This window comes from Sapajus apella, unplaced genomic scaffold (genome assembly GCF_009761245.1).
Source record: "Sapajus apella isolate SASKATOON/1434 unplaced genomic scaffold, GSC_monkey_1.0 scaffold16, whole genome shotgun sequence".
In the NCBI taxonomy this organism is placed as follows: Eukaryota; Metazoa; Chordata; class Mammalia; order Primates; family Cebidae; genus Sapajus; species Sapajus apella.
Window position 1 is genome coordinate 22,889,396 of NW_022436956.1, and position 21,676 is coordinate 22,911,071.

At 40.7% G+C, this 21,676-nt stretch overlaps 1 protein-coding gene across 4 annotated transcripts; it reads left to right on the forward strand.

The window, feature by feature from the left end:
- Nucleotides 1-174: 174 nt before the first annotated feature.
- IL18 (interleukin 18) lies at nt 175-21,358 on the forward strand. 4 transcript variants are annotated; one of them, XM_032285548.1, is made up of 7 exons: nt 175-398; nt 1,891-2,091; nt 10,930-11,016; nt 12,333-12,344; nt 15,784-15,918; nt 17,312-17,445; nt 21,067-21,358. In XM_032285548.1, exons 3-7 carry the CDS (start codon nt 10,938-10,940, stop codon nt 21,286-21,288), a joined length of 582 nt encoding a protein of 193 aa, XP_032141439.1. In that variant the 5' UTR covers nt 175-398; nt 1,891-2,091; nt 10,930-10,937; the 3' UTR covers nt 21,289-21,358. The 4 variants fall into 4 exon arrangements, with proteins under 4 accessions (XP_032141439.1, XP_032141440.1, XP_032141438.1 ...); XM_032285549.1 differs by lacking the exon at nt 1,891-2,091 and having other exon boundaries at nt 10,909-11,016; XM_032285547.1 differs by lacking the exon at nt 1,891-2,091.
- Nucleotides 21,359-21,676: the final 318 nt, after the last annotated feature.

Genomic DNA, 21,676 nt, shown 5'->3' on the forward strand with positions numbered 1-21,676 from the left:
GTACAAGTTTTGGAAGGCACAGAGCCCCAACTTTTACAGAAGAAAATATTTCATTAAAATAGTGATATTACATGAAAAGAAATACTCGTAACTTCTTCCACTTCAAGAGAGCCTGTTAGAAGGCGGGCCCAAGGCGTGCCAGCATTAGTCTCCTCCCCTCCTCCACCTTCTTCCTCATTCTCTCCCCGGCTCCTGGCCCTTTGCTTCCCTGGCGACTGCCTGCACAGGCAGCAAGGAGTTGTTTCCCAGTGCACTCCTGGCTGCCAGTTCTGGCTGCAGCTGCCACCTCTAGCTGCTAAAGTGGCTGTCAGCTGCTGCAATCTACATAGCCTCAGGACGAGAAAAGGGACCTCAGACCTTCCAGATCGCTTCTACTTGCAAGAAACTATTTGTGACAGGTAAGAAATTTCATTCCTCTTTATTTTAGAAAGCCAGCCATGGCAATTAGACGAAAATAAGCTAGAAAAGCAATTGAGAGGAATATAAACCATTTAACATCACTACAATGAGCAGTGTCAACGTAAGAAATATAAGCAAAGTCAGAATAGAATTATTTTCTTTTATTAAACGTGGGAGAGTATCACTTTAGAGGAGAGGTTCTCAAACTTTTTGCTCTCATAATTTATTTACACTAAGCATATCACGTTAGCATAAGTAACAATTTTAATTAAAGATGACTATACTTTTTTTCATTTTTTTTTTTTTTTTTTTTTTTTGAGACAGAGTCTCACTCTGTCACCTAGGCTGGAGTGCAGTGGCACAATCTTGGCTCACTGCAACCTCCACCTCCCAGGTTCAAGCAATTCTCCTGCCTCAGCCTCCCAGGTAGCTGGGGCTATAGGCACGCACCACCACGCCCAACTAATTTTTGTATTTTTAGTAAAGACACGGTTTCATCATGTTGGCCAGGCTGATCTCGAACTCCTGACCTCATGATCCACCCGCCTCGGCCTCTCAAACTGCTGGGATTACAGGCGTGAGCCACTGCACCCGGCCAACTATGTACTTTTCAAACAACAACAAAAAAACAAGCGTAGAGAGTAACACTTTTTTTTCTACAAGTGTTTTAACTGGTTTAATAGAAGCCAGATAGATGAGCTGGATTCTCATCTCTTTGCATTCAGACTACTGCAATATTGCACAGAATGTAGCCTCTGGTAAACTCTGTTGTACGCTCATGAGAGAATGAGTGAAAAAGACGAATTACATCTTAGAATTATTAGAAATAGCTTTCACTTTAAGAACTTCCTGGCCGGGTGCGGTGGCTCAAGCCTGTAATCCCAGCACTTTGGGAGGCCGAGGCGGGTGGATCACGAGGTCAAGAGATCAAGACCAGCCTGGTCAACATGGTGAAACCCCGTCTCTACTAAAAATACAAAAAAATCAGCTGGGCATGGTGGCGCGTGCCTGTAATCCCAGCTCCTCAGGAGGCTGAGGCAGAAGAATTGCCTGAACCCAGGAGGCGGAGGTTGCGGTGAGCCGAGATCGCGCCATTGCACTCCAGCCTGGGTAACAAGAGTGAAACTCTGTCTCAAAAAAAAAAAAAAAAAAGAGAACTTCCTGAGAATCACTATTTTAGAGGGGTAAAATAAATAAGCTTCTCTTTAAAGCGAGTCTCAAGACAGAATCAGTTACATTAAAATCAAGCAAAAAATTTGCCCATGGTTGGTCATCTTCTAGAACCTGCCCCTAACACCTTTGGGCTTGGCTACAATTGGATAAGATAGAATTTCCCAGGATAATTTTGTTTCACAGTAAGGGAAGGGCTAAATAAATATCTCTATTTGAAGTTGAATAACAAAAATTAGGACACCCTAAATTTTGGGACAACTGAAATTCCTCTTTTTGCCTATATTAAGCTACTTAAAGTTCTATTAAATTTTCCTTCAGGCCAGTTGCAGTAGCTCATGCCTGGAATCTCAGCACTTTGGGAAACAGAGGCAGGAGGATTGCCTGAGCCCAGGAATTTGAGAACAACCAGGGCAGCATCAACGCTACAAAACATAAATCATTAGCTGGGTGTGTCGGTGCATGCCTGTAGAGCTACTGAGGATACTGAGGATTGCTTGAGCCCAGGAGGTTGAATCTGTGGTAAACTGGGCCACTGGGCATCAAAGTGAGACTTTCTCAAAAAAAAAAAAAAAAAAAAACTTTCTTCAAAAATAACTTTTTATCTGCAATGTTTTCCTATTGCCTATGAGATTAAGTACAGTGGCTCACACCTATAATCCTAACACTTTGGAAGGCCAAGGAAGGTGGATCCCTTCCGCTCAGGAGTTCAAAAGCAGCCTGAGTGGAATGGCAAAACCCTGTCTCTCCAAAAAAATACAAAAAATTAGTCAGACGTGGTAGCACGTGCCTGTAGTCCCAACTACTCAGGAGGGTGAGGCGAGAGGATCACTTGATCCCAGGAGGTCAAGACTACAGTGAGCTGTGTTTTTCGCATCACTGTACTCCAGCCTGGGTGAGAGAGCAAGACTGTGTCTCGAAAACAAAAAATCACTCTATTCAGTTCACCTCCAACACATCATTGTTTTGCTTATCGCATAAATGCTGGTCCATTTCCTTCTCTATTCATATCTTTAAGCATTCTTTGAGATTCAATTCAATTCTCCTTTTCAAACTAGGCCATTTAAACTACATCAGTTCCATTTTGATATTTTGTTTTGAGTCTGTATTTAGCAGTTTATTAATTATGACTTTTATAATTAATTATCTAATTTTTAAAGTTTTCTTCTCTTCTCACCTCTTCCACACTCACATACACACATTCATAATAAGATGGCAAAGTTTTCAAGGACAAATGATTTATAGAACTGAAAAGTTTGTGGGTCAGTCACATACACACACAAAAAAGAACTGAAAACTTAGGTTTTGATCTTGTTGCTGTCAAGATAACTATTTACCTGATTTCAGGCAATTAGTTATGTAGCATGCTCCCTCATTTTATACCATACCTATTCAACAGGATTGGAATTCCACAGCAAGGATAAACATAATCATAGTTGCTTTTCAAGTTTAAGGCATTTTAACTTTTAATCTACTAGTATGTTTGTTGTTGTTGTCTGAGATGGAGTCTTGCTCTGTCACCCAGGCTGGAGTACAGTGGCATGAACTTGGCTCTCTGCAGCCTCCACCTCATTCCATCAATTCTCTTGCCTCAGCATCCCAAGTATCTGGGACTACAAGGCACGTGCCACTATACTTGGCTAATTTTTGTATTTTTAGTAGAGACAGGGTTTTACCATGTTGGCCAGGCTGGTCTCGAACACCTGACCTCAAGTGAGTCAGGTGATTTTTTGTTTTCGAGACACAGTCTTGCTCTCTCACCCATGCTGGAGTACAGTGATGCCTCCCACAGTGCTGGGATTACAGGCATATGTCACCTTGCCTGGCCTAATAGTATGTTTCTAAACTCTTAGTGGCTTAACAATGCTGGTTGTATAATAAATATTCCATAAATATGTATTATCTTAGAACTATGAAGAAGTGGTTACTAGGCCATTTGCCACATATTAATGGTTCTCTCCTTACAGCCTTAACTAGAGTCTAGAATTGCAGGTTGCTAGAGGTGAAACAGACCTTAAAGATTGACTATCCAACTTCCTTGTCCAAATGAGGAAACTGAGACCCTTAGAATTAAGTGACTTGCCCCAGACAAAACTGGAACTCATGTGGCCTAATTTCCATAATGAAATTCTGCCATTCACTAGCCTCTGCCTAGTTTTCAAAGTATTGCAATAACTAAAACTTTTTGTTTGTTTGTTTTAAAGAACAAATTGTCACTGCTTACTCCTGGGAGGATCTTTCTGAGGTGGTTTATAACTTTAAAAAAAAAAAGTCGGGCCGGGCGTGGTGGCTCACGCCTGTAATCCCAGCACTTTGGGAGGCCGAGGCAGGTGAATCACGAGGTCAAGAGATCGAGACCATCCTGGTCAACATGGTGAAACCCTGTCTCTACTAAAAATACGAAAAATTAGCTGGGCATGGTGGCGCGTGCCTGCAATCCCAGCTACTCAGGAGGTTGAGGCAGAAGAATTGCCTGAACCCAGGAGGCAGAGGTTGCGGTGAGCCGAGATCGTGCCATTGCACTCCAGCCTGGGTAACAAGAGCAAAACTCCGTCTCAAAAAAAAAAAAAAAAAGTCAGTAGTCTGAGAATTTTAGGTGAAATAGTCAAAAGATTTTTATCCAATGGATACTAAAATTTTCATAGATTAGCGTTGAAGCAAAGAAATATGGATGAGAAAGGAAGAGGAAAATTGAGGGGAGGAGAAATCGAGATAAGAACCCACCACTTGCAATTAATCATAGATGTGTTGAGAACAAGAAGAATTGTAAGAAAATAACAGCCGGGCGCGGTGGCTCAAGCCTGTAATCCCAGCACTTTGGGAGCCCGAGGCGGGTGGATTACGAGGTCAAGAGATCGAGACCATCCTGGTCAACGTGGTGAAACCCCCGTCTCTATTAAAAATACAAAACATTAGCTGGGCATGGTGGCGCGTGCCTGTAATCCCAGCTACTCAGGAGGTTGAGGCAGGAGAATTGCCTGAACCCAGGAGGCGGAGGTTGCAGTGAGCCGAGATCGTGCCATTGCACTCCAGCCTGGGTAACAAGAGTGAAACTCCATCTCAAAAAAAAATAAAATAAAATAAGAATAAAGAATTCAGAATAAACATATGACATAAGAAACTACTAGAGAAAAATTGGAGACGACATTAGAAAAATTATTCTATTTTTAAAATTCTGTTTTTAGGCTTCTCTCATGTTCTTCCTCCTTCTCATTGGCTTTCAGGTGGAGGGAAAGTTTAAGATAAAAAAACTTCTACACATCCCTTTCTACACTGTTGTCATGGCAGTAAGGTTTATCATAGCAAACTCTTATTCATAGAACATTTATTGAGTTCCGACTGTGTGATAAGCTTTTTCCAGGTGTTAAAGATTCGGGGAGGAAAAGACAACTAATTGTCTTAAAACTCAGAAGGAAGCTGAACAGACCTATTTTTAATCAAAGTAATCTCAATTCAGGGTTGTAAGAGCTATTTAAGAAACATGAACAAATGTGAGGGAGGTGGGACTCTGAGAAGAGAATAATTAGCTATGAATTAAAGAGCAGGAAGTTTTCCTAGAGAAACTATTAAAGCTGGGAGTTACAGGATGAAAGATGAGGCAAGGTTCGCAGGCAAAAAAAAAAAAAAAAAGCAGGGGAAGTAGTTCTGGCCTGGCAGAGAGAATAAACCTGGAACAATGGAGGAGAGTCTGGAAGCAAGAAAACCAAGTAGAAGAGTATTAAAATAGAAAATGCCAGGGGTGATGCGGGCTTGACTTAAAACAGTGCTGTTGGAGACAGCGAGGAGATACCAAATTCTAGAGACATTTCTGAGTTAGAATCTACTGTATTTATCAGACAAGGGAAAGTTTAGACAAAGGAGTTAAGAACGACCCCCAGGTTTCCGTTTTAGGCAAGTAACTAGGACATGTTTTGAAAAGTAATTTATTAGATCTCTTACAATTGGAACTATGTATCTGGAGTCAAATTAAAATTTGTACATTGTATATAGCTACCCACCCCCCACCCCCTTCCCAGTAACGACTACCCTAACTCTTTTTGTAGCCAGACTTCCTAAAAGAATGGTTTGTAGTCACTGTCCTTACTTTTTCCCCTCCCATTCTGTCCTAGATACTTATCCTCCTACCATCTGCTCACTCCACTTTACCCAAAGTGTTCCGCAGTTACCCAAAACTTCCTAATTGCTAAATTCAATAAAGAAGTTTAAGCTTATATATAAATTATGAGCTCCACCGTTTCTGATTTCAAGCAGCCCCTCCTGAAACCCTTTCTCTCATGACTTTTGTGACACATCTCAGATTTATAAAACTGGACTAATTATTTTCCATCTGAGCTGTTTTTTCATTCTCTTTTTTCTTGTCAATGAAGTAACCACTCAACAAATTGCCCAAGCCAAAAACTGCAAAGTCACCCTCAGTTCCTCCTTCTTCTGTTTGACCCACAACAGACTAGCTGGAAAATCCTGCTGCTTAGTATCTTTTGAATTCACTACCTTAGTTTATAACCTCATCTCTTAAGACTCTTAACTGGTCGGCCGGGCTCAGCGGCTCACACCTGTAATCCGAGCACTTTGGGAGGCCGAGGCAGGTGGATCATGAGGTCAAGAGATCGAGACCATCCTGGCCAACATGGTGAAACCCCGTCTCCCCTAAAAATACCAAAAAAATTAGCCAGGCGTGGTGGCACGCGCCTGTGGTCCCAGCTACTCAGGAGGCTGAGGCGGAAGAATCGCTTGAACCCAGGAGGTGGAGGTTGCAGTGAGCCAAGATTGCGCCACTGCATTCCAGCCTGGTGACAGAGCAAGACTCCGTCAATTAAAAAAAAAAAAAACTCGTAACTATTAAAATTGCTTCTGTAGTTGTTGTTTGACCTCTGTCCAATTTTGTTCAATCAGATCCATTTTGTTGTTGTTGTTATCGTTGACACAGAGTTTCGTCTTATTGCCCAAGCTGGAGTGCAGTGGTGTGATCTTGGCTCACTGCAACCTCCACCTTCCAGGTTCAAGCAATTCTCCTGCTTCAGCCTCCCGAGTAGCTGGGACTACAGGTGTGTGCCACCACGCCTGGCTAATTTTGCATTTTTAGTAGTGACGCGGTTTCACCATGTTGGTCAGGCTGGCCTCAAACTCCTAATCTCAAGCAATCCACCTGCCTCGGCCTCCCAAAGTGCTGGGGTTACAGGCGTGAGCCACCATGCCTGGCCCAGATCCATTCTCTCCATTGCTTCTAGAGTGAGCTTTTTAAAACACAAATTTGACCATATCTTTCTCCTATTTAAGTCATTACTTTTTTTCAGGAAAAAAAAAGTTCAAACTCTTTAGCTTGCTTACACAAGGCCTTTGTAATCTGACTCTTCTTTCCAAGCTTTCATCAAACTACACTGCAAGTTGCATTTTATGTGAATTGAATTAGGCAAAATATAAAAATTATAGTTTATATGGGCAAAATGGATATAATGTTGACTCTTCCAAATAGTTTATCTAGAATGACACAATTTCAAAGCTGGTAGGTGAGATGAGTTATAAACTGTTACTTTGCCACATGCAAATGTCTCTTATGCCTGGTAGAATTATCTGCTTCCATGTTAGTGTTATGTAAATTAGGCTTTATCTCAGAAGTTCTTCAGACATACAGGTTATTATTGTGCTATTTTTTAACATAACTTAAAATATTTTTATAGGCCGGGTGTGGTGGCTCACACCTGTAATCCAAGCCCTTTGGAGGCCAAGGTGGGTGGATCACCTGAGGTTGGGAGTTCAAGACCAACCTGACCAACATGGTGAAACCCCATCTTTTAAAAAAAATTTTATATATATATATATATGATAATGTTATCCAAGGGCTAAGGGATGTATGGTTACTGCTGTGTGGAAAAAAAAAAAAACTCCAAATAAATATGTTGAAACAAAAGTTACATTCAAGAAAACAGTATTAAAAAGGCCAAATACCACCATGATAGTCTGTGTGGAGAGAGCAGGCTATAAAACACTAGTAATAATGCTAAGAAAGTTGAAGAAAGAAAGCAAGAATATGCTTTGGTTGTTGTAGGTTTATGTACTCCAAGAATATCTCCTCTCATGCTTTTACATTTTTCCCAAAGAAAAGTTAATCTTGGCTGGGCATAGTGGCTCACAACTTTAATCCTAGCATCTTGGGAGCCCGAGGCAGGTGGATCACCTGAGGTCAGGAGTTTGAGACCAACCAGCATGGAGAAACCCTGTCTCTACTAAAAAAATACAAAATTAGCTGGGTATGGTGATGCATTCCTATAATACCAGCTACTCAGGAGGCTAAGGCAGGAGAATTGCTTGAACCCGGGTGGGCAGAAGCTGTGGTGTGCTGAGATAGTGCCATTGCACTGCAGCCTGGGCAACAAGAGCAAAATTTCATCTCAAAAAAAAAAAAAAGGAAAGAAAAGAAAAGTTAATCTTGAACTATGTGAGATCTTTAGAAATGCATTTTTTCTGTAAAATGTGATCATATTTGCCTTGTTTATGGTAAAAATGTTGAGGCCTCAACCCATGTTCTCTGTCTCCCTGCTGCCTAGCCTTTGTTCACATTGTTTCTTCCTGGTGGAGGCTCTTCCCCTGGCCTTGAAAACACCTGCTTCTTTTTCAAGGCAGCACAGTCATCACTTCCTATGGTAACCTTCTCCAGCACCATCAAACAGAAAGAATGAATCTCTTGTACCTCCAGCTCTTACATCATCCATTATATTATTTTGTAACTCCTTATAGATTCTTCTCTCCCATTAGACTCTTGAGTCACTGGAGGGTAGTAGCTAACTGTCATTTATGTGTGGTTCAATCAGCTTCTAGACACATTCCTGATGCCTAGCTGATGATCAAACCTTAACTGGTGAATCAGGTCAATTATTGCCCTTCTCTAAATCCATTCGCCATTGAGTAACTATGTACTCAAAGTGGTAAGCACTAGTAATTTAATCTGATTCCTGCCCACTGCTTGGTGCTTTTCAGGTGAATTACTTTAATAAATATGTGTATGTTATGTAATATTAAAGTTTGTAGAGAAGATTATGCTAGTCATTATTTCACCAACTGATAACTAATCAAAACACAGAGTCCCTTTCAGATTAACAAATGTCTGCCTTCTCAGTTAATGCAGTCATTAACAAATACTCTGACACTTATAACAAGGCCACGTTCAGCAATGAAACCATAAAGGTGAATAAAGAAAATGCCCTCATGGAGCTCACAATCTAGTCATTATTGTCCTGATTTTTAATATTAAAGTTGGTTTTGGCTTTGGTAAAAAAAATTTTAGAGTTGGAGCCAGGCGCGGTGGTTCATGCCTGTAATCCCAGCACTTTGGGAGGCCGAGGTGGGTGGATCACAAGGCCGGGAGTTCAAGATCAGCCTGGTCATCATAGTGCAACCCCGTCTCTACTAAAAATACAAAAATTAGCCGATTGTGGTGGCACACACCTGTAATGCCAGCTACTCGGGAGGTTAAGGCAGGAGAATCACTTGAACCTGGGAGGTGGAGGTTGCAGTGAGCAGAGACTGCCATTGCACTCTAGCCTAAAAAGTTTTAGACTTAGCGACCTTTTCATGCTTTGCTATATTATTTTTCTCTAAGAGTCTCCTTATCCCGCCTTTAAAAAACTAGGTGATAAACCAAAATTGTAAATTTAAATATTATAAATACTTTATAATATTTAAATGTATTTGTACATCAGTTTTTATTTTATTTAAATGTGTTGGCCAGGCATGGTGGCTCATGCCTATAATCCCTGAACTTTGGGAGGCCAAGGAGTTCGAGACCAGACTGGGCAACATGGTGAAACCCCATCTCTACCAAAAATACAAAAACTTAGTTGGGTGTGGTGGCATGCATCTGTGGTCCCAGCTACTTGGGAGGCTAAGGTGGGAGAATCACTTGAGGCCAGGTGAGAGGGGTGGGGTGGGTATTACAGTGAGCCGAGATCTCACCACTACACTCCAACCTGGGTGACAGAGTGAGACTCCATCTCAAAAAAAAAAAGTTATTTAAATAAGATAAATTTAATAACTATTCACATTTAGATGAGCATACATAAATAAACCTAGATAAAACTGTTAAATGAGGCCTGGGTGTGGTGCCTCATGCCTTTAATCTCAAGCACTTTGGGAGGCTGAGGAGAGAGGATCACTTGAGTCCAGGAGTTAAAAACCAGCCGGGCACAGTGGCTCACACCTGTAATCCCAGCACTTTGGGAGGCTGAGGCAGATGGATCATGAGGTCAAGAGATCCAGACCATCCTGGTCAACATGGTGAAACCCCGTCTCTACTAAAAATACAAAAAATCAGCTGGGCATGGTGGCACATGCCTGTAATCCCAGCTACTCAGGAGGCTGAGGCAGGAGAATTGCCTGAACCCAGGAGGCGGAGGTTGCGGTGAGCCGAGATCGCGCCATTGCACTCCAGCCTGGGCAACAAGAGCGAAACTCCGTCTCAAAAAAAAAAAAACATAGTATAATCTAGACTCCAGATCAAAAACCACTACTACTCATGGAGAAAGAGGGCCACCAAATGCCCTTCAGGGCCCTTCAGCCTCCTACCCTGCCTCTACTCTCAGGTGGAAGCATTTTTTATTATTGCTTCATCTTTAGCACTTTGACAATGAAGTCATAAGCTTTCAGCCTCTCACCCACAGGAACCCACTGATTATAAGAAAAGGATGAAGTCAGTTCTTCTTAAAGGGCAGGATTAGATGTGTTTCTGGCATCCCCAAATGAAATTACATTTATATTGATAATATATTTCTATTTCTCAAGGAATATTAGAATAATGATTCAGTTCAGTAGTGGGCCACTTATCTGCCTTTTTTTTTTTTTCCCCGAGATGGAGTTTTGCTCTTGTTGCCCAGGCTGGAGTGCAATGTCACCATCTTGGCTCACCGCAACCTCCACCTCCTGGGTTCAAGCGATTCTCCTGCCTCAGTCTCCCAAGTAGCTAGGATTACAGGCATTCGCCACCACACCCAGCTAATTTTGTATTTTTAGAGATGGGGTTTTTCCATGTTGGTCAGGCTGGTCTCGAACTCCCAATCTCAGGTGATGTGCCCACTTCGACCTTCCAAAGTGCTGGGATTACTGGCGTGAGCCACCGCACCTGGCCTATCTGCCCTTTATAATGTTGTTTAATGAGAAAATCTTTCTATATTCCGAATATCTGATGATTTGTAAGAGAACATTTAGACATGGGTATTCATAAGCTGAAACTTCTGGCATTTATTAAATGTCCAGATTGTTCATTGGTATACTAGGAGGTTAACTGACCTCTGAACTTGAAGGTAGTGTAAAGTAGTAGTAAAAGGGACAATCGTTATCTTTTAACAGATGGCTCTTTGCTTTCCTTAGGAATAAAGATGGCTGCTGAACCAGTAGAATACAATTGCATCAACTTTGTGGAAATGAAATTTACTGGCGATACACTTTACTTTAGAGGTAAGGCTAATGCCGTAAAACAAATACCAGGTTCAGATAAATCTATTCAACTAGAAAAGATGTTGTGGGGTGAACTATTAAGTGACTCTTTTTGTCACCAAATTTCATTATAATAATAATGACTCTTTAAAAAGTTAGTGGACCTCTAGAAATTAACCATAACATATCCAAGGTCTAGCACCTAGTCACACCACATGTCCTGGCACTTTAATTACCAGTGGCTCACTCTCCAGGTGGCAGTAAGTGCACATCATGAAAATCCCAGTTTAAAAAAAAAAAAAGAAAGAAAAAGAAATCCCAGTTTTCATGGGATTTCCATGGCAAAAATCCCAGTACAAAACTGGCTGCATTCAGGAAATACAATTTCCCAAAGCAAATTGGCAAATTATGTAAGAGAGTCTCTAAATTTAGAGTTCTGTGAGTTATACCATTTTATGTAAATATGTTTGACAAGTAAAAATTGATCCTTTTATTTTTTTTTCTATCTGTTGCCCAGGTTGGAGTGCAGTGGCATGATCTCTGCTCACTACAACCTCCACCTCTGGGGTTCAAGCAATTCTCCTGCCTCAGCCTCCTGAGTAGCTGGGATTACAGGTGCACCCCACCATGCCTGGCTAATTTTTTGTATTTTTAATTGAGACGGGGTTTTGCCATGTTGGCCAGACTGATTTCAAATTCTTTATTCAGATGATCTGCCTGCCTCAGCCTCCCAAAGTGCTGGGATTACAGACATGAACTACCACACTGGCCTAAAAATTGATTCTGATGATTAATCTGTGAGCAATTTGGCTTCATTAGAAAGTTTGCCTTCATCTGAAACCTTCATTTAAAAGCCTGGGCAACAAAGTGAGACTTCATCTCTACATACCTCCTACCTACTTCGGAGGCTGAAGCAGGAGGATGGCTTGAGCCTGGGAATTCAAGCCTGCAGTGAGCTGTGATCCCACCACGATACTCCAGGCTGCATGACAGTAGACCCTGTCTCAAAAAGAAAAAAAAAAACCTTTGTAAAAAATTCTTAAGTGATCTATCATTTTATAAAATTTATTTCTAGCTACATTTTGAAATTGTTAAACCCTGGGTTTAAGTTTTATGGTTTTATGTCTAAATTACCTGAGAACACACTAAGTGTGATGAGCTTCATTTTATGGGCCTTTTGGATGATTATATAATATTCTGATGAAAGCCAAGACAGACCATCACCATAAAAGTAGGAGCTCGAGAAAGAGGAGTAGCAAAAGTAGAAGCTGGGGTGAGAGGAAATTTTGAGTCAAATACAAAATTTTACATATTCTGTTTCTTTTTTTTCCCCTTAGCTGAAGATGATGGTAAAGTATAAATGAATTTATTTTTCTTTGCAAACTAAGTATCTGCTTGAGACACATCTATATCACCATTGTCAGCCAAGAAAAAAATGGTTCACATGATACCAATCTGTCTGGAAAACCAATCTTCCCTCAGAGGAATGTGGACTCAGTAGCACAGCTTCGGAATGAAGATGACCGTAAGAGATATAAAGAACCTCTAGCAAAAGATGCTTCCCTACGCCTTAAAAAATCCTCAAAAATTCTCCAGCTCTTAGAATCTACAAAATAGACCCTGCCTGTTTCATAGGTCCTAATATTAACAGGGAGTTGTGGATTCTGTTGAGGGGACAGGGCGGGTTGCATAGGAAAAGGGGATTGAAGCATTAGAATTGTCCAAAATCAATAACACCTCCTCTCAGAAATGCTTTGGGAAGAAGCCTGGGAGGTTCCCAGGTTGGTGGGGGTGGGGGGCAGAAAATTCTAGAAGTAGAGGAGATATGAATGGATGGGGCAAGAAGACCACATTAAAATGCCAAGATCTGAAAGAAACCGTGGCGTTAATGATGAATTCAGGGTAATTCAGAATGGAAGTAGAGTAGGAGTAGGAGAATGATGAGAGAAGCTGGACTGATCATTAGGTTGTAGAGCAGGACCTTCTCTTACTCCAAGATGTGAAATTTGGACTTTATCTTGGAGATAATAGAGTTAATTAAGCACAGTATGTATTAGCTAGGGTAAAGATTAGTTTCTCGTAACAAAGACATCCAAAGATACAGTAGCTGAATAAGATAGAAAATTTTTCTCTCAAAGAAAGTCTAAGTAGGCAGCTCAGAAGTGGTATGGCTGGAGGCAACCTGATGATATTGGGACCCAGACATTCTCCAGTCTTGTTACCCATCATCCCCCAGTTGCTGGTCTCATTCACATAGTTGAAAATCATCATACTTCCTGGGTCCACATCAGCATTATCAAGAAAGGGTCAAGACAAGAGGAAGTCAGGCTCATTCCTTTCAATGACTCTAACCGGAAGTTGTACACATCAACTCCCCTCATATTCCATTGACTAGAATTTAATAACATGGCCACACCATATGCAAGGAAATCTGGAAAATATAATATTTATTCCAGGTAGCCATATGACTCTTTAAAATTCAGAAATGATATATTTTTAAAATATCATTCTGGCTTTGGTATAAAGAATTGATGGTGAGGGGTGAGGAGGACAAAAAAGGGTTGAGAGGCTGTTATTTTAGTTCTTACAGGAAACTATGGTGTCATGAATTAAGGTAGACCTAGTGGAGTGCTGATGAGGAGCTGTGAATGGATTTTAGAAACACTTGAGAGAATCAAAGGGACATGATTTAGGGTTGGATTTGGAAAGGAGAAGAGAGTAGAAAAGATGATGCCTGTGTTTTTCACTTAGGCAATTTGTACCAGTCCACGAAATAGGAAACACAGGAGGAAGAGCAGGTTTTGGTGCATACAAAGAGGACGATGGATGACGAATTTAGTTTTGGAGCTGAGATGTCTGCGGAACATCCTAGTAGAGATGTCTAGTAAACTCTGGTACATGTGGTTCTGAGCTCAGGACAAAGATTTGGGCGGGAGATAGAGACATTGAAGGCTTATGCATAGAAATGGCATCTGAATCTATAGCAATAAAAAGACAAATCAGAGGAAATGTGTAGTGAGAGTAAAAGCCAAGTACTAAACTGGGGGGAATACCTACATTTAACGGAGCTAGAAAGAGAAGCTAATAAAGAACAGAGAGAAGACTAACCAAAAAGGAAGAAGAAAAACCAAGAGAATTCCACCAACTCCCAGGAGAGCTTTTCAGGACTGAGGGGATAGGCATTGTGTTGAATTTCGTAGCCTTGAGAATCAAGGGCCGCAACATAGCTCTTAGTTCAGTAACAAGGAGTTTGGTGATCTCAATGAAAGCAACTTGATGGTGAAATGGAGGCAGAGGCAGATTGCAATGAGTAAAAGAGTAAATGGAAAGTGAGGAAATGATATGGACAATTCTTACTAAAAGCTTGGTGGTTAAAAGGAAGAGAGACACAAGACTAACTGCAAGGTGAGACTGGGTTGATGGAGCAGTTTTAAATCTCAAAATAAAGAACTTTGTGCTTTTTTGATTAGGAAAATGTGTTCATTATAACTAATTCAGGCAATGAAAAAAGTATGAAAGATAAAAGTATGAAAACCACCCAGAAATAATGATAGCTACCATTTTGATACAATATATTTATACTTCTTTCAATATATCTATATACAGACACAGAAATGCCTATATTTATATTAAAAGGGATTATACCATACCTAAGCTGCTTTTTCTAGTTAGTGATATATGTGGACATCTCTCCATGGCAATGAGTAATTGCAGTTATATTAAAGTCATAACATTTCACAGTAAGGGCATATCTTTGCCCTTTTTATTTAATCTATTCCTAATTGGTGGATGTTTGTTTCCAGTTTGTTGTTGTTATTAACAGTGTTCCCATAAGCATTCCTGTACAAAAATGTTTACACATTTGTCTGATTGTTTTTTTAGGAGAAAATCTAGGAGGTAGAACTGCTGGGTTGATAGAAGAGAAGGATGATTGGTCAATCAAGGTTTCAGTGGAGGGTACGTGCCGAGCACAAATGGGAGTCAGCCCTTCGCATTTCCCCTTGGGACAAAAAGGAGAGAGGAGATAACTTCCAGTATCTCACTTTCTGACCAGTCCCTTCTCCTTTTAGTTTTCTTTAGCAACTCCTGTGCTGCCAGAGTTAAGTTTGCAAGTGGAGTCGCAGAGCAGGAAATCATTTGCTGAAAATGGAAGCAGAGATGATGGTAGAGAGGTCCTGAAGAGAGCAAAGAAAATTTGGAATTGCGGCTATGAACTATGGAAGAGAGTGCTGAACTGGAAAGCAAAAGAAGTTTTGACAACTGATATGCTTTAATGGCACCGATTTGAACATTTGTGCTGTATTGCTCACCAGCAGCACTCAGCAGCCATGTTTGGAGTTTTGTAGCAGAAAGACAAATGAGTTAGGGATTTAATATCCCAGCAAAATGGTAGACAAAGTGAACTCTGAGATCCAGCTGCACAGGGAAGGAAGGGACGATAGGAAGAGGTTAGAGGGGAAATACAAGAGTCAGGAGACTGGAGGATGTTGTGAAATCTAAGAACGTATAGTTGAAGTAAAAGTGTAAGAAAACTAAAAGGAGAAGAGACTGGTCAGAAAGTAAGATACTTGAAGTTAACATTTCAGAGGCAGAATAGTTCTGAGTGGTAACAAGAATCTGAGTGTGCCTTTGAGATTAGGTTAAAAAGAAAATAGCCAACTTTATTGTGCCTGCTTCTGGAACAGAAGATTGTCATCAATACTTTTCGAAACTGAAATATATAGCATACTTATTTGTAGATTAACAAAGAAAGTATGTATTTTTAATGAGATTTAATGTTTATTATAGAAAACCTGGAAACAGATCACTTTGCCAAGCTTAAATCCAAATTATCAATTATAAGAAATTTGGATGACCAAGTTCTCTTCCTTGGTGAAGGAAATCACCCTCTGTTTGAGGATATGACTGATTCTGACTGTGAAGGTAATTTTTTTTATTCACAAACAGAAATGACTAGCTACTTCTTCTCATTCTGTTTTACCACTTATATTTTTCCCTACTAATCCCAATCCTCAGATGAAAAGTCACAGGAGTAATGACAATTTTACTTACAAGAAACTTTATAAGGCATCCACGTTTTTTAGCTGGGGTAAAAAATTGAATACAATAAGACATTGATAGGGGTCTTGCCACTCTGAGCCTACCTTTGAATCACCGATCCCTTCATTATGATTGCTTTAACTGTTTAAAACCTCTATAGTTGGTTGCTTAATCCCTGCTCATTACAGCTGAAAATGCTGATAGTTTTCAAAATATTAAAAATAAATACGCATTTCAAATGAGTCTGTCTTCCCCCAGAAACTTAAAGTACAATAGAAAATGATTAAGTTGCCATGTGTGGTGGCATCTATCTGTAATCCTAGCTACTTGGGAGGCTCAAGCAGGAGGATTGCTTGAGGCCAGGACTTTGAGGCTATAAATACACTGTGATAAAGCCTATGAATAGCCACTGCACTCCAGCCTGGGTGATGTAAAGACCTTGTCTCAAAATTAAAAAAAAAAAAAAACTTGAAAAGAAAATGATCAAGTCTACTGTGCCTTCTAAAATATGAATTCCAAATATCAAAGTTAGGCTGAATTAAAGCAGTTGAACGTGCATTATTTAAAAATACTGAACGCTTACCTTAACAAATATATTTTAAATATTTTATTTAGCATTTAAAAGTTAAAAACAAGCTTTTAGAATTCATATCTTTAAAATACTCAAAAAAGTTGTAGCATGTATATGTAACACATATTAAATTGGAAGTTGTTTGTTTGAGACACAGTTTGACTCTGTCACCCAGGCTAGAGTACAGTGGTGCGATCTCAGCTCACTATAACCTCCTCCTTCCAGATTCAAGTGATTCTCATGCCTCAGCCTCCCGAGTACCTGGGTCTATAGGCACACACTACTACGCTCGGTTAATTTTTGTATTTTTAGTAGAGATGGGGTTTCACCATGTTGGCCAGGCTGGGCTCAAACTCCTGACCTCAAGTGATCTGCCAGTCTCAGCCTCCCAAACAAACAAACAACCCCACAGTTTAATGTGTGTTACAAGACACATGCTACAACTTTTTTGAGTATTTTAAAGATATGAATTTTAAAAGATTGTTTTTAACTTTTAAATGCTGGGATTACAGGCATGAGCCACCATGCCAGGACTGAAATGTGTTTTTAAAAATGTCCGACCGGCTGTACATAGTCTCCTGCAGACTGGCCAAGTCTCAACGTGGGAACAAATGTATTAAGGACTGTTCTTTGGTTAAATTTTCACAAATGTTGCTGTGCAAAATTTCTTCTGACTAGAGTTCTCATTTATTATACTTTTTTCAGAAAATGCATCCCGGACCATATTTATCATATATATGTATAAAGATAGCGAGCCTAGAGGTCTGGCTGTAACCATTTCCGTGAAGTGTGGAAAAATTTCAACTCTTTCCTGTGAGAACAAAATTATTTCCTTTAAGGTAAGACTGAGCCTTACTGTGTTTTCAATCATGTTAATATAATTAATATAATTAGAAATATATTATTTATAATGTTAATATAAATAATATAATTAGAAAAATATCCTCAGACCAACCTTTTGTCTAGAACAGAGATAGCAAGAAGCAGAGAACCATTAAAATGAATACTTCCCAAAAATTATCAAACTCTTTACCTATTGTGATAACACTGGTTTTTCTGAGCCTGTCACCGGGAGGAGAAGATACAACACTTGTTTTATGACCTGCATCTCCTGAATAATCAGTCTTTATACAAGAATAGTATAGAATCCATAGTGAGTTATATATTTAAGAATAACATGTAACTTTCCAGAATAAGTTCTGCTATGAAGAAGCTAATTATCCTTCTATACTTCCACACCTTTGTAAACTATGATGATACTTCAATCCCTAGTTGTTTTGTTCCTGATCCTTAGCCTAAGTCTTAGACACAAGCTTCAGCTTCCAGTTGATGTATGTTATTTTTAATGTTAATCTAATAGAATAAAGTTTGTGGATCAGCTACAAAAGTAATGCTATAATTATCTGAAAACCAGGTATAAAGTATTTCTAGCTACTACTTTTTCTCTTTTATTCTCCGTTATTATTCTCTATTATATTTCTCTCTTTCCTCCATTATTGTTAGATAAACCACAATTAACTATAGCTACAGACGGAGCCAGGAAACTCTCCTCCCAGTAACAGTAGCCAGAAGGCCGGGCATGGTGGCCCACGCCTGTAATCCCAGCACTTTGGGAGGCCAAGGCAGGTGGATCACCTGAGGTCAGGAGTTTGAGACCAGCCTGGCCAACGTGATGAAACCTTGTCTCTACTAAAAATACAAAAACTTAGCTGGGCGTGATGGCACGTGCCCATAATCCCAGCTACTCGGGAGGCTGAGGAAGGAGAATCACTTGAACCTGGGAAGCGGAGGTTGCAATGAACCAAGATCATGCCATTGCACTCCAGCCTGGGCAACAAGAGCTGAACTCCATCTCGGCGGGGGGAAGAAAAGGGTAGCCAGGGATGCTTACAAATTGACAATGCTTCAGAGGAGAATTTCATGTCGTGAAGATTCTTTTTGAGTGGAGATTTACCAATAAATAACTGCTTTTATGCCCACCCAGTCCCCAGTGAAAGAGAGTTAGGATATAACCTTAGTGAAAGTACCAAGGGGCAACTTGGGAGAGAGAAAAAAGCCACTCTAAAATATAATCCAAGTAAGAACAGTGCATATACAACAGATATAGCCTCCAGACAAATCCCTGAGCTATCTCCCTTCAGCCAAAGTGCCACCCTTTCAGGTGACAATTTGGAGTCCCCATTCTAGACCTGACAGGCAGGCAGCTTAGTTATCAAAATAGCATTAGTGGCCTGGGATGGAAGGGTGGGGTGGAAAGGGTTAAGCATGCTGTTACTGAGCAACAGAATTAGAAGGGAAGGATATGGCCAAGCTCAAGCTACATGGGATAGAGGAAAACTCAGCTGCAGAGGCAGATTCAGAAGCTAGGATAAGTTCGACCTACAAGTGGATTCTTACTGGGGGAGACGGCGACAATGTTAAGGAGATGGAAATAATGCTTGGTACTTAGTAGGAATTAGACAAATCTGTATTTGGGGGAGTCTGAAGCTTATACAATTTCAATGGCCCTACTAAAGGAAAAGAATATATCTGGGCACAGTGGTTCACCCCTGTAATCCCAGCAATTTGGGAGGCCAAGGCAGGCAGATTACCTGAGGTCGAGAGTTCAAGACCAGCCTGACCAACATGGAGAAACCCTGTCTCTACTAAAAATTCAAAATTAGCTGGCTGTGGTGGTGTACATCTGTAATCCCAGCTACTCGGGGGGCTGAGGCAGGAGAATCATTTGAACTTAGGAGGCAGAGGTTGCAGTAAGCTGAATCAGTCCATTGCACTCCAGCCTGTGCAGCAAGAATGAAACTCTATCTCAAAAAAAAAAAAAAAAAAAAAGAATGTAAAGCTACCAAAGGCATAAGCTTAATCATTTATTTCAAATTTTTAAAAGGGCAGGGGTGGCTAGAAGAGACCTGTGCAAATAAGAGAATCTGACATTTAAGTTTCATCAGTATCATAGCAAATCTGCTTCTGGAAGGAATACATATTAGTTGGAGACAGGGAGAGAGGGAGAGAGCAGAGTGGGGTGGACTAGGACCAGTTTTAGCTCTTGTCTTTAATCTCTTTTCCTGCCACTAATAAGGATCTTAGCAATGGTTATAAAAGTAGCCTGTGTTCTAGATAATAAAATACAGCAATCAGAATTTGGCCTTCTAGGGCAGGGCCCAGCCAAGTAAACCATATTCAGGACAGAAGTTCAAGACTACTATGGAACTAGAGTTCTTGGCAGGGAGACAGAGTCAAGGACTGCCAGCTGAGCCAATACAGCAGGTTTACACAGGAATCCAGGGCCTAGCTCTAGAACAAGTATTGGTTCTATTCACAGTAAGTTTTAATTTCCAGCTCCACTGAAAGAGTGAGCTAAGATTCCTGGCGCCTGTCTCTCTCATGGTTGGCTCTGAAACAAGAACTGGCCAGGCTAGATATGGTGACTCGTGCCTGGTATCCCAGCACTTTGGGTGGCCGAAGTGGGAGGATCACTTGAGGCCAGGAATTCAAGACCAGCTTAGGCAACAAAGTGAGATTCCACCCTGCCCCGCCGCCATCTCTACAAAAATAAATTTAAAAATCAGCTAAGTGTGGTGGTGTGCATTTATAATCCCAGCAACTCAGGCGACTAAGGCAAGGGGATTGCTTGAGCCCAGGAGTTCAAGGCTGCAGTGAGCTATGATTTCACCACTGCACTTCAGGCTGGGATACAGAGTGAAACCCTGTCTCAAAGCAAAAAGAAAAACTAGAACTAGCCTAAGTTTTTTTATTTTGTATTTATTTATTTTTGAGACAGAGTCTTACTCTGTCACCCAGGCTGGAATGCAGTGGCGCAATCTTGGCTCACTGCAACCTATGCCTCCCGTGTTCAAGTGCTTCTCCTGCCTCAGCCTCCTGAGTAGCTGGGATTACAGGCGTGCACCACCACACCTGGCCAATTTTTGTATTTTTAGTAGAGACAGGGTTTCACCATGTTGGTCAAGCTGATCTCAAACTCCTGACCTCATGATCCACCCGCCTTGGACTCCCAAAGTGCTGGGATTACAAGCTTGAGCCACTGCGCCCAGCCAAACTAGCGTAAGTTTATGGGAGGAGGTCATTGATGTCTTTAGCTGTGAATGGTTTATAGAAGACAAGAACTGACATTAGCCCAAAAAGGTTATGGTCTTTGCTGGAACTCTACTTCATCTTGAGCAGATGTGGACAGCACTCAATGGAATAGCAGAGAAGTAAGCTGTCTGATGGATAGGGGAAAACTAGAGGCCTGGATCTTCCTGCATCCCATGACAGGGAGAATAGGAGATTCAGAGTTAAAAAAGAGAGGAGGTCATTGTTGCTGTTCAGAGATGTTTTTATATAACTCTTGAGAAGAAAAACTACTTTTGTTCTGTTCAGTAACATACTTCAAAATAAACTTCATATATTCAAATTGTTCATGTCCTGAAATAATTAGGTAATTTTGGTTTTTTTCTCTATAGGAAATCAGTCCTCCTGATAACATCATTGATGCAAAAAGTGACATCATATTTTTTCAAAGAAGTGTTCCAGGGCATGATGATAAGATGCAGTTTGAATCTTCATCATACGAAGGATACTTTCTAGCTTGTGAAAAAGAGAAAGATCTTTTTAAACTCATTTTGAAAAAAAAGGATGAATTGGGGGATAAATCTATATTGTTCACGGTTCAAAATAAAGACTAGCTATTAAAATTTCATAATGTGAACTGTGAATTTTTGTATTTAGAAAGGTTATGTTAATGGTGACATGAAAGAAATACTGGGCTTGAAAAACATCATTAAGAAATGAATGAACAAGGGGGCCGGGCGCGGTGGCTCAAGCCTGTAATCCCAGCACTTTGGGAGGCTGAGGCGGGTGGATCACGAGGTCAAGAGATCGAGACCATCCTGGTCAACATGGTGAAACCCCGTCTCTACTAAAAATACAAAAAATTAACTGGGCATGGTGGCGCGTGCCTGTAAATCCCAGCTACTCAGGAGGCTGAGGCAGGAGAATTGCCTGAACCCAGGAGGCGGAGGTTGCAGTGAGCCGAGATCGCGCCATTGCACTCCAGCCTGGGTAACAAGAGCG

What these genes read in the sequence shown, in the direction of transcription:
- IL18 (XM_032285548.1), top strand. Translation starts at nt 10,938, where the DNA reads ATGGCTGCTGAACCAGTAGAATACAATTGCATCAACTTTGTGGAAATG. An exon ending in GACTGATTCTGACTGTGAAG is followed by an intron (nt 15,919 to 17,311) that starts GTAATTTTTTTT and finishes TACTTTTTTCAG; the next exon opens with AAAATGCATCCCGGACCATA. An exon ending in ACAAAATTATTTCCTTTAAG is followed by an intron (nt 17,446 to 21,066) that starts GTAAGACTGAGC and finishes TTTTCTCTATAG; the next exon opens with GAAATCAGTCCTCCTGATAA.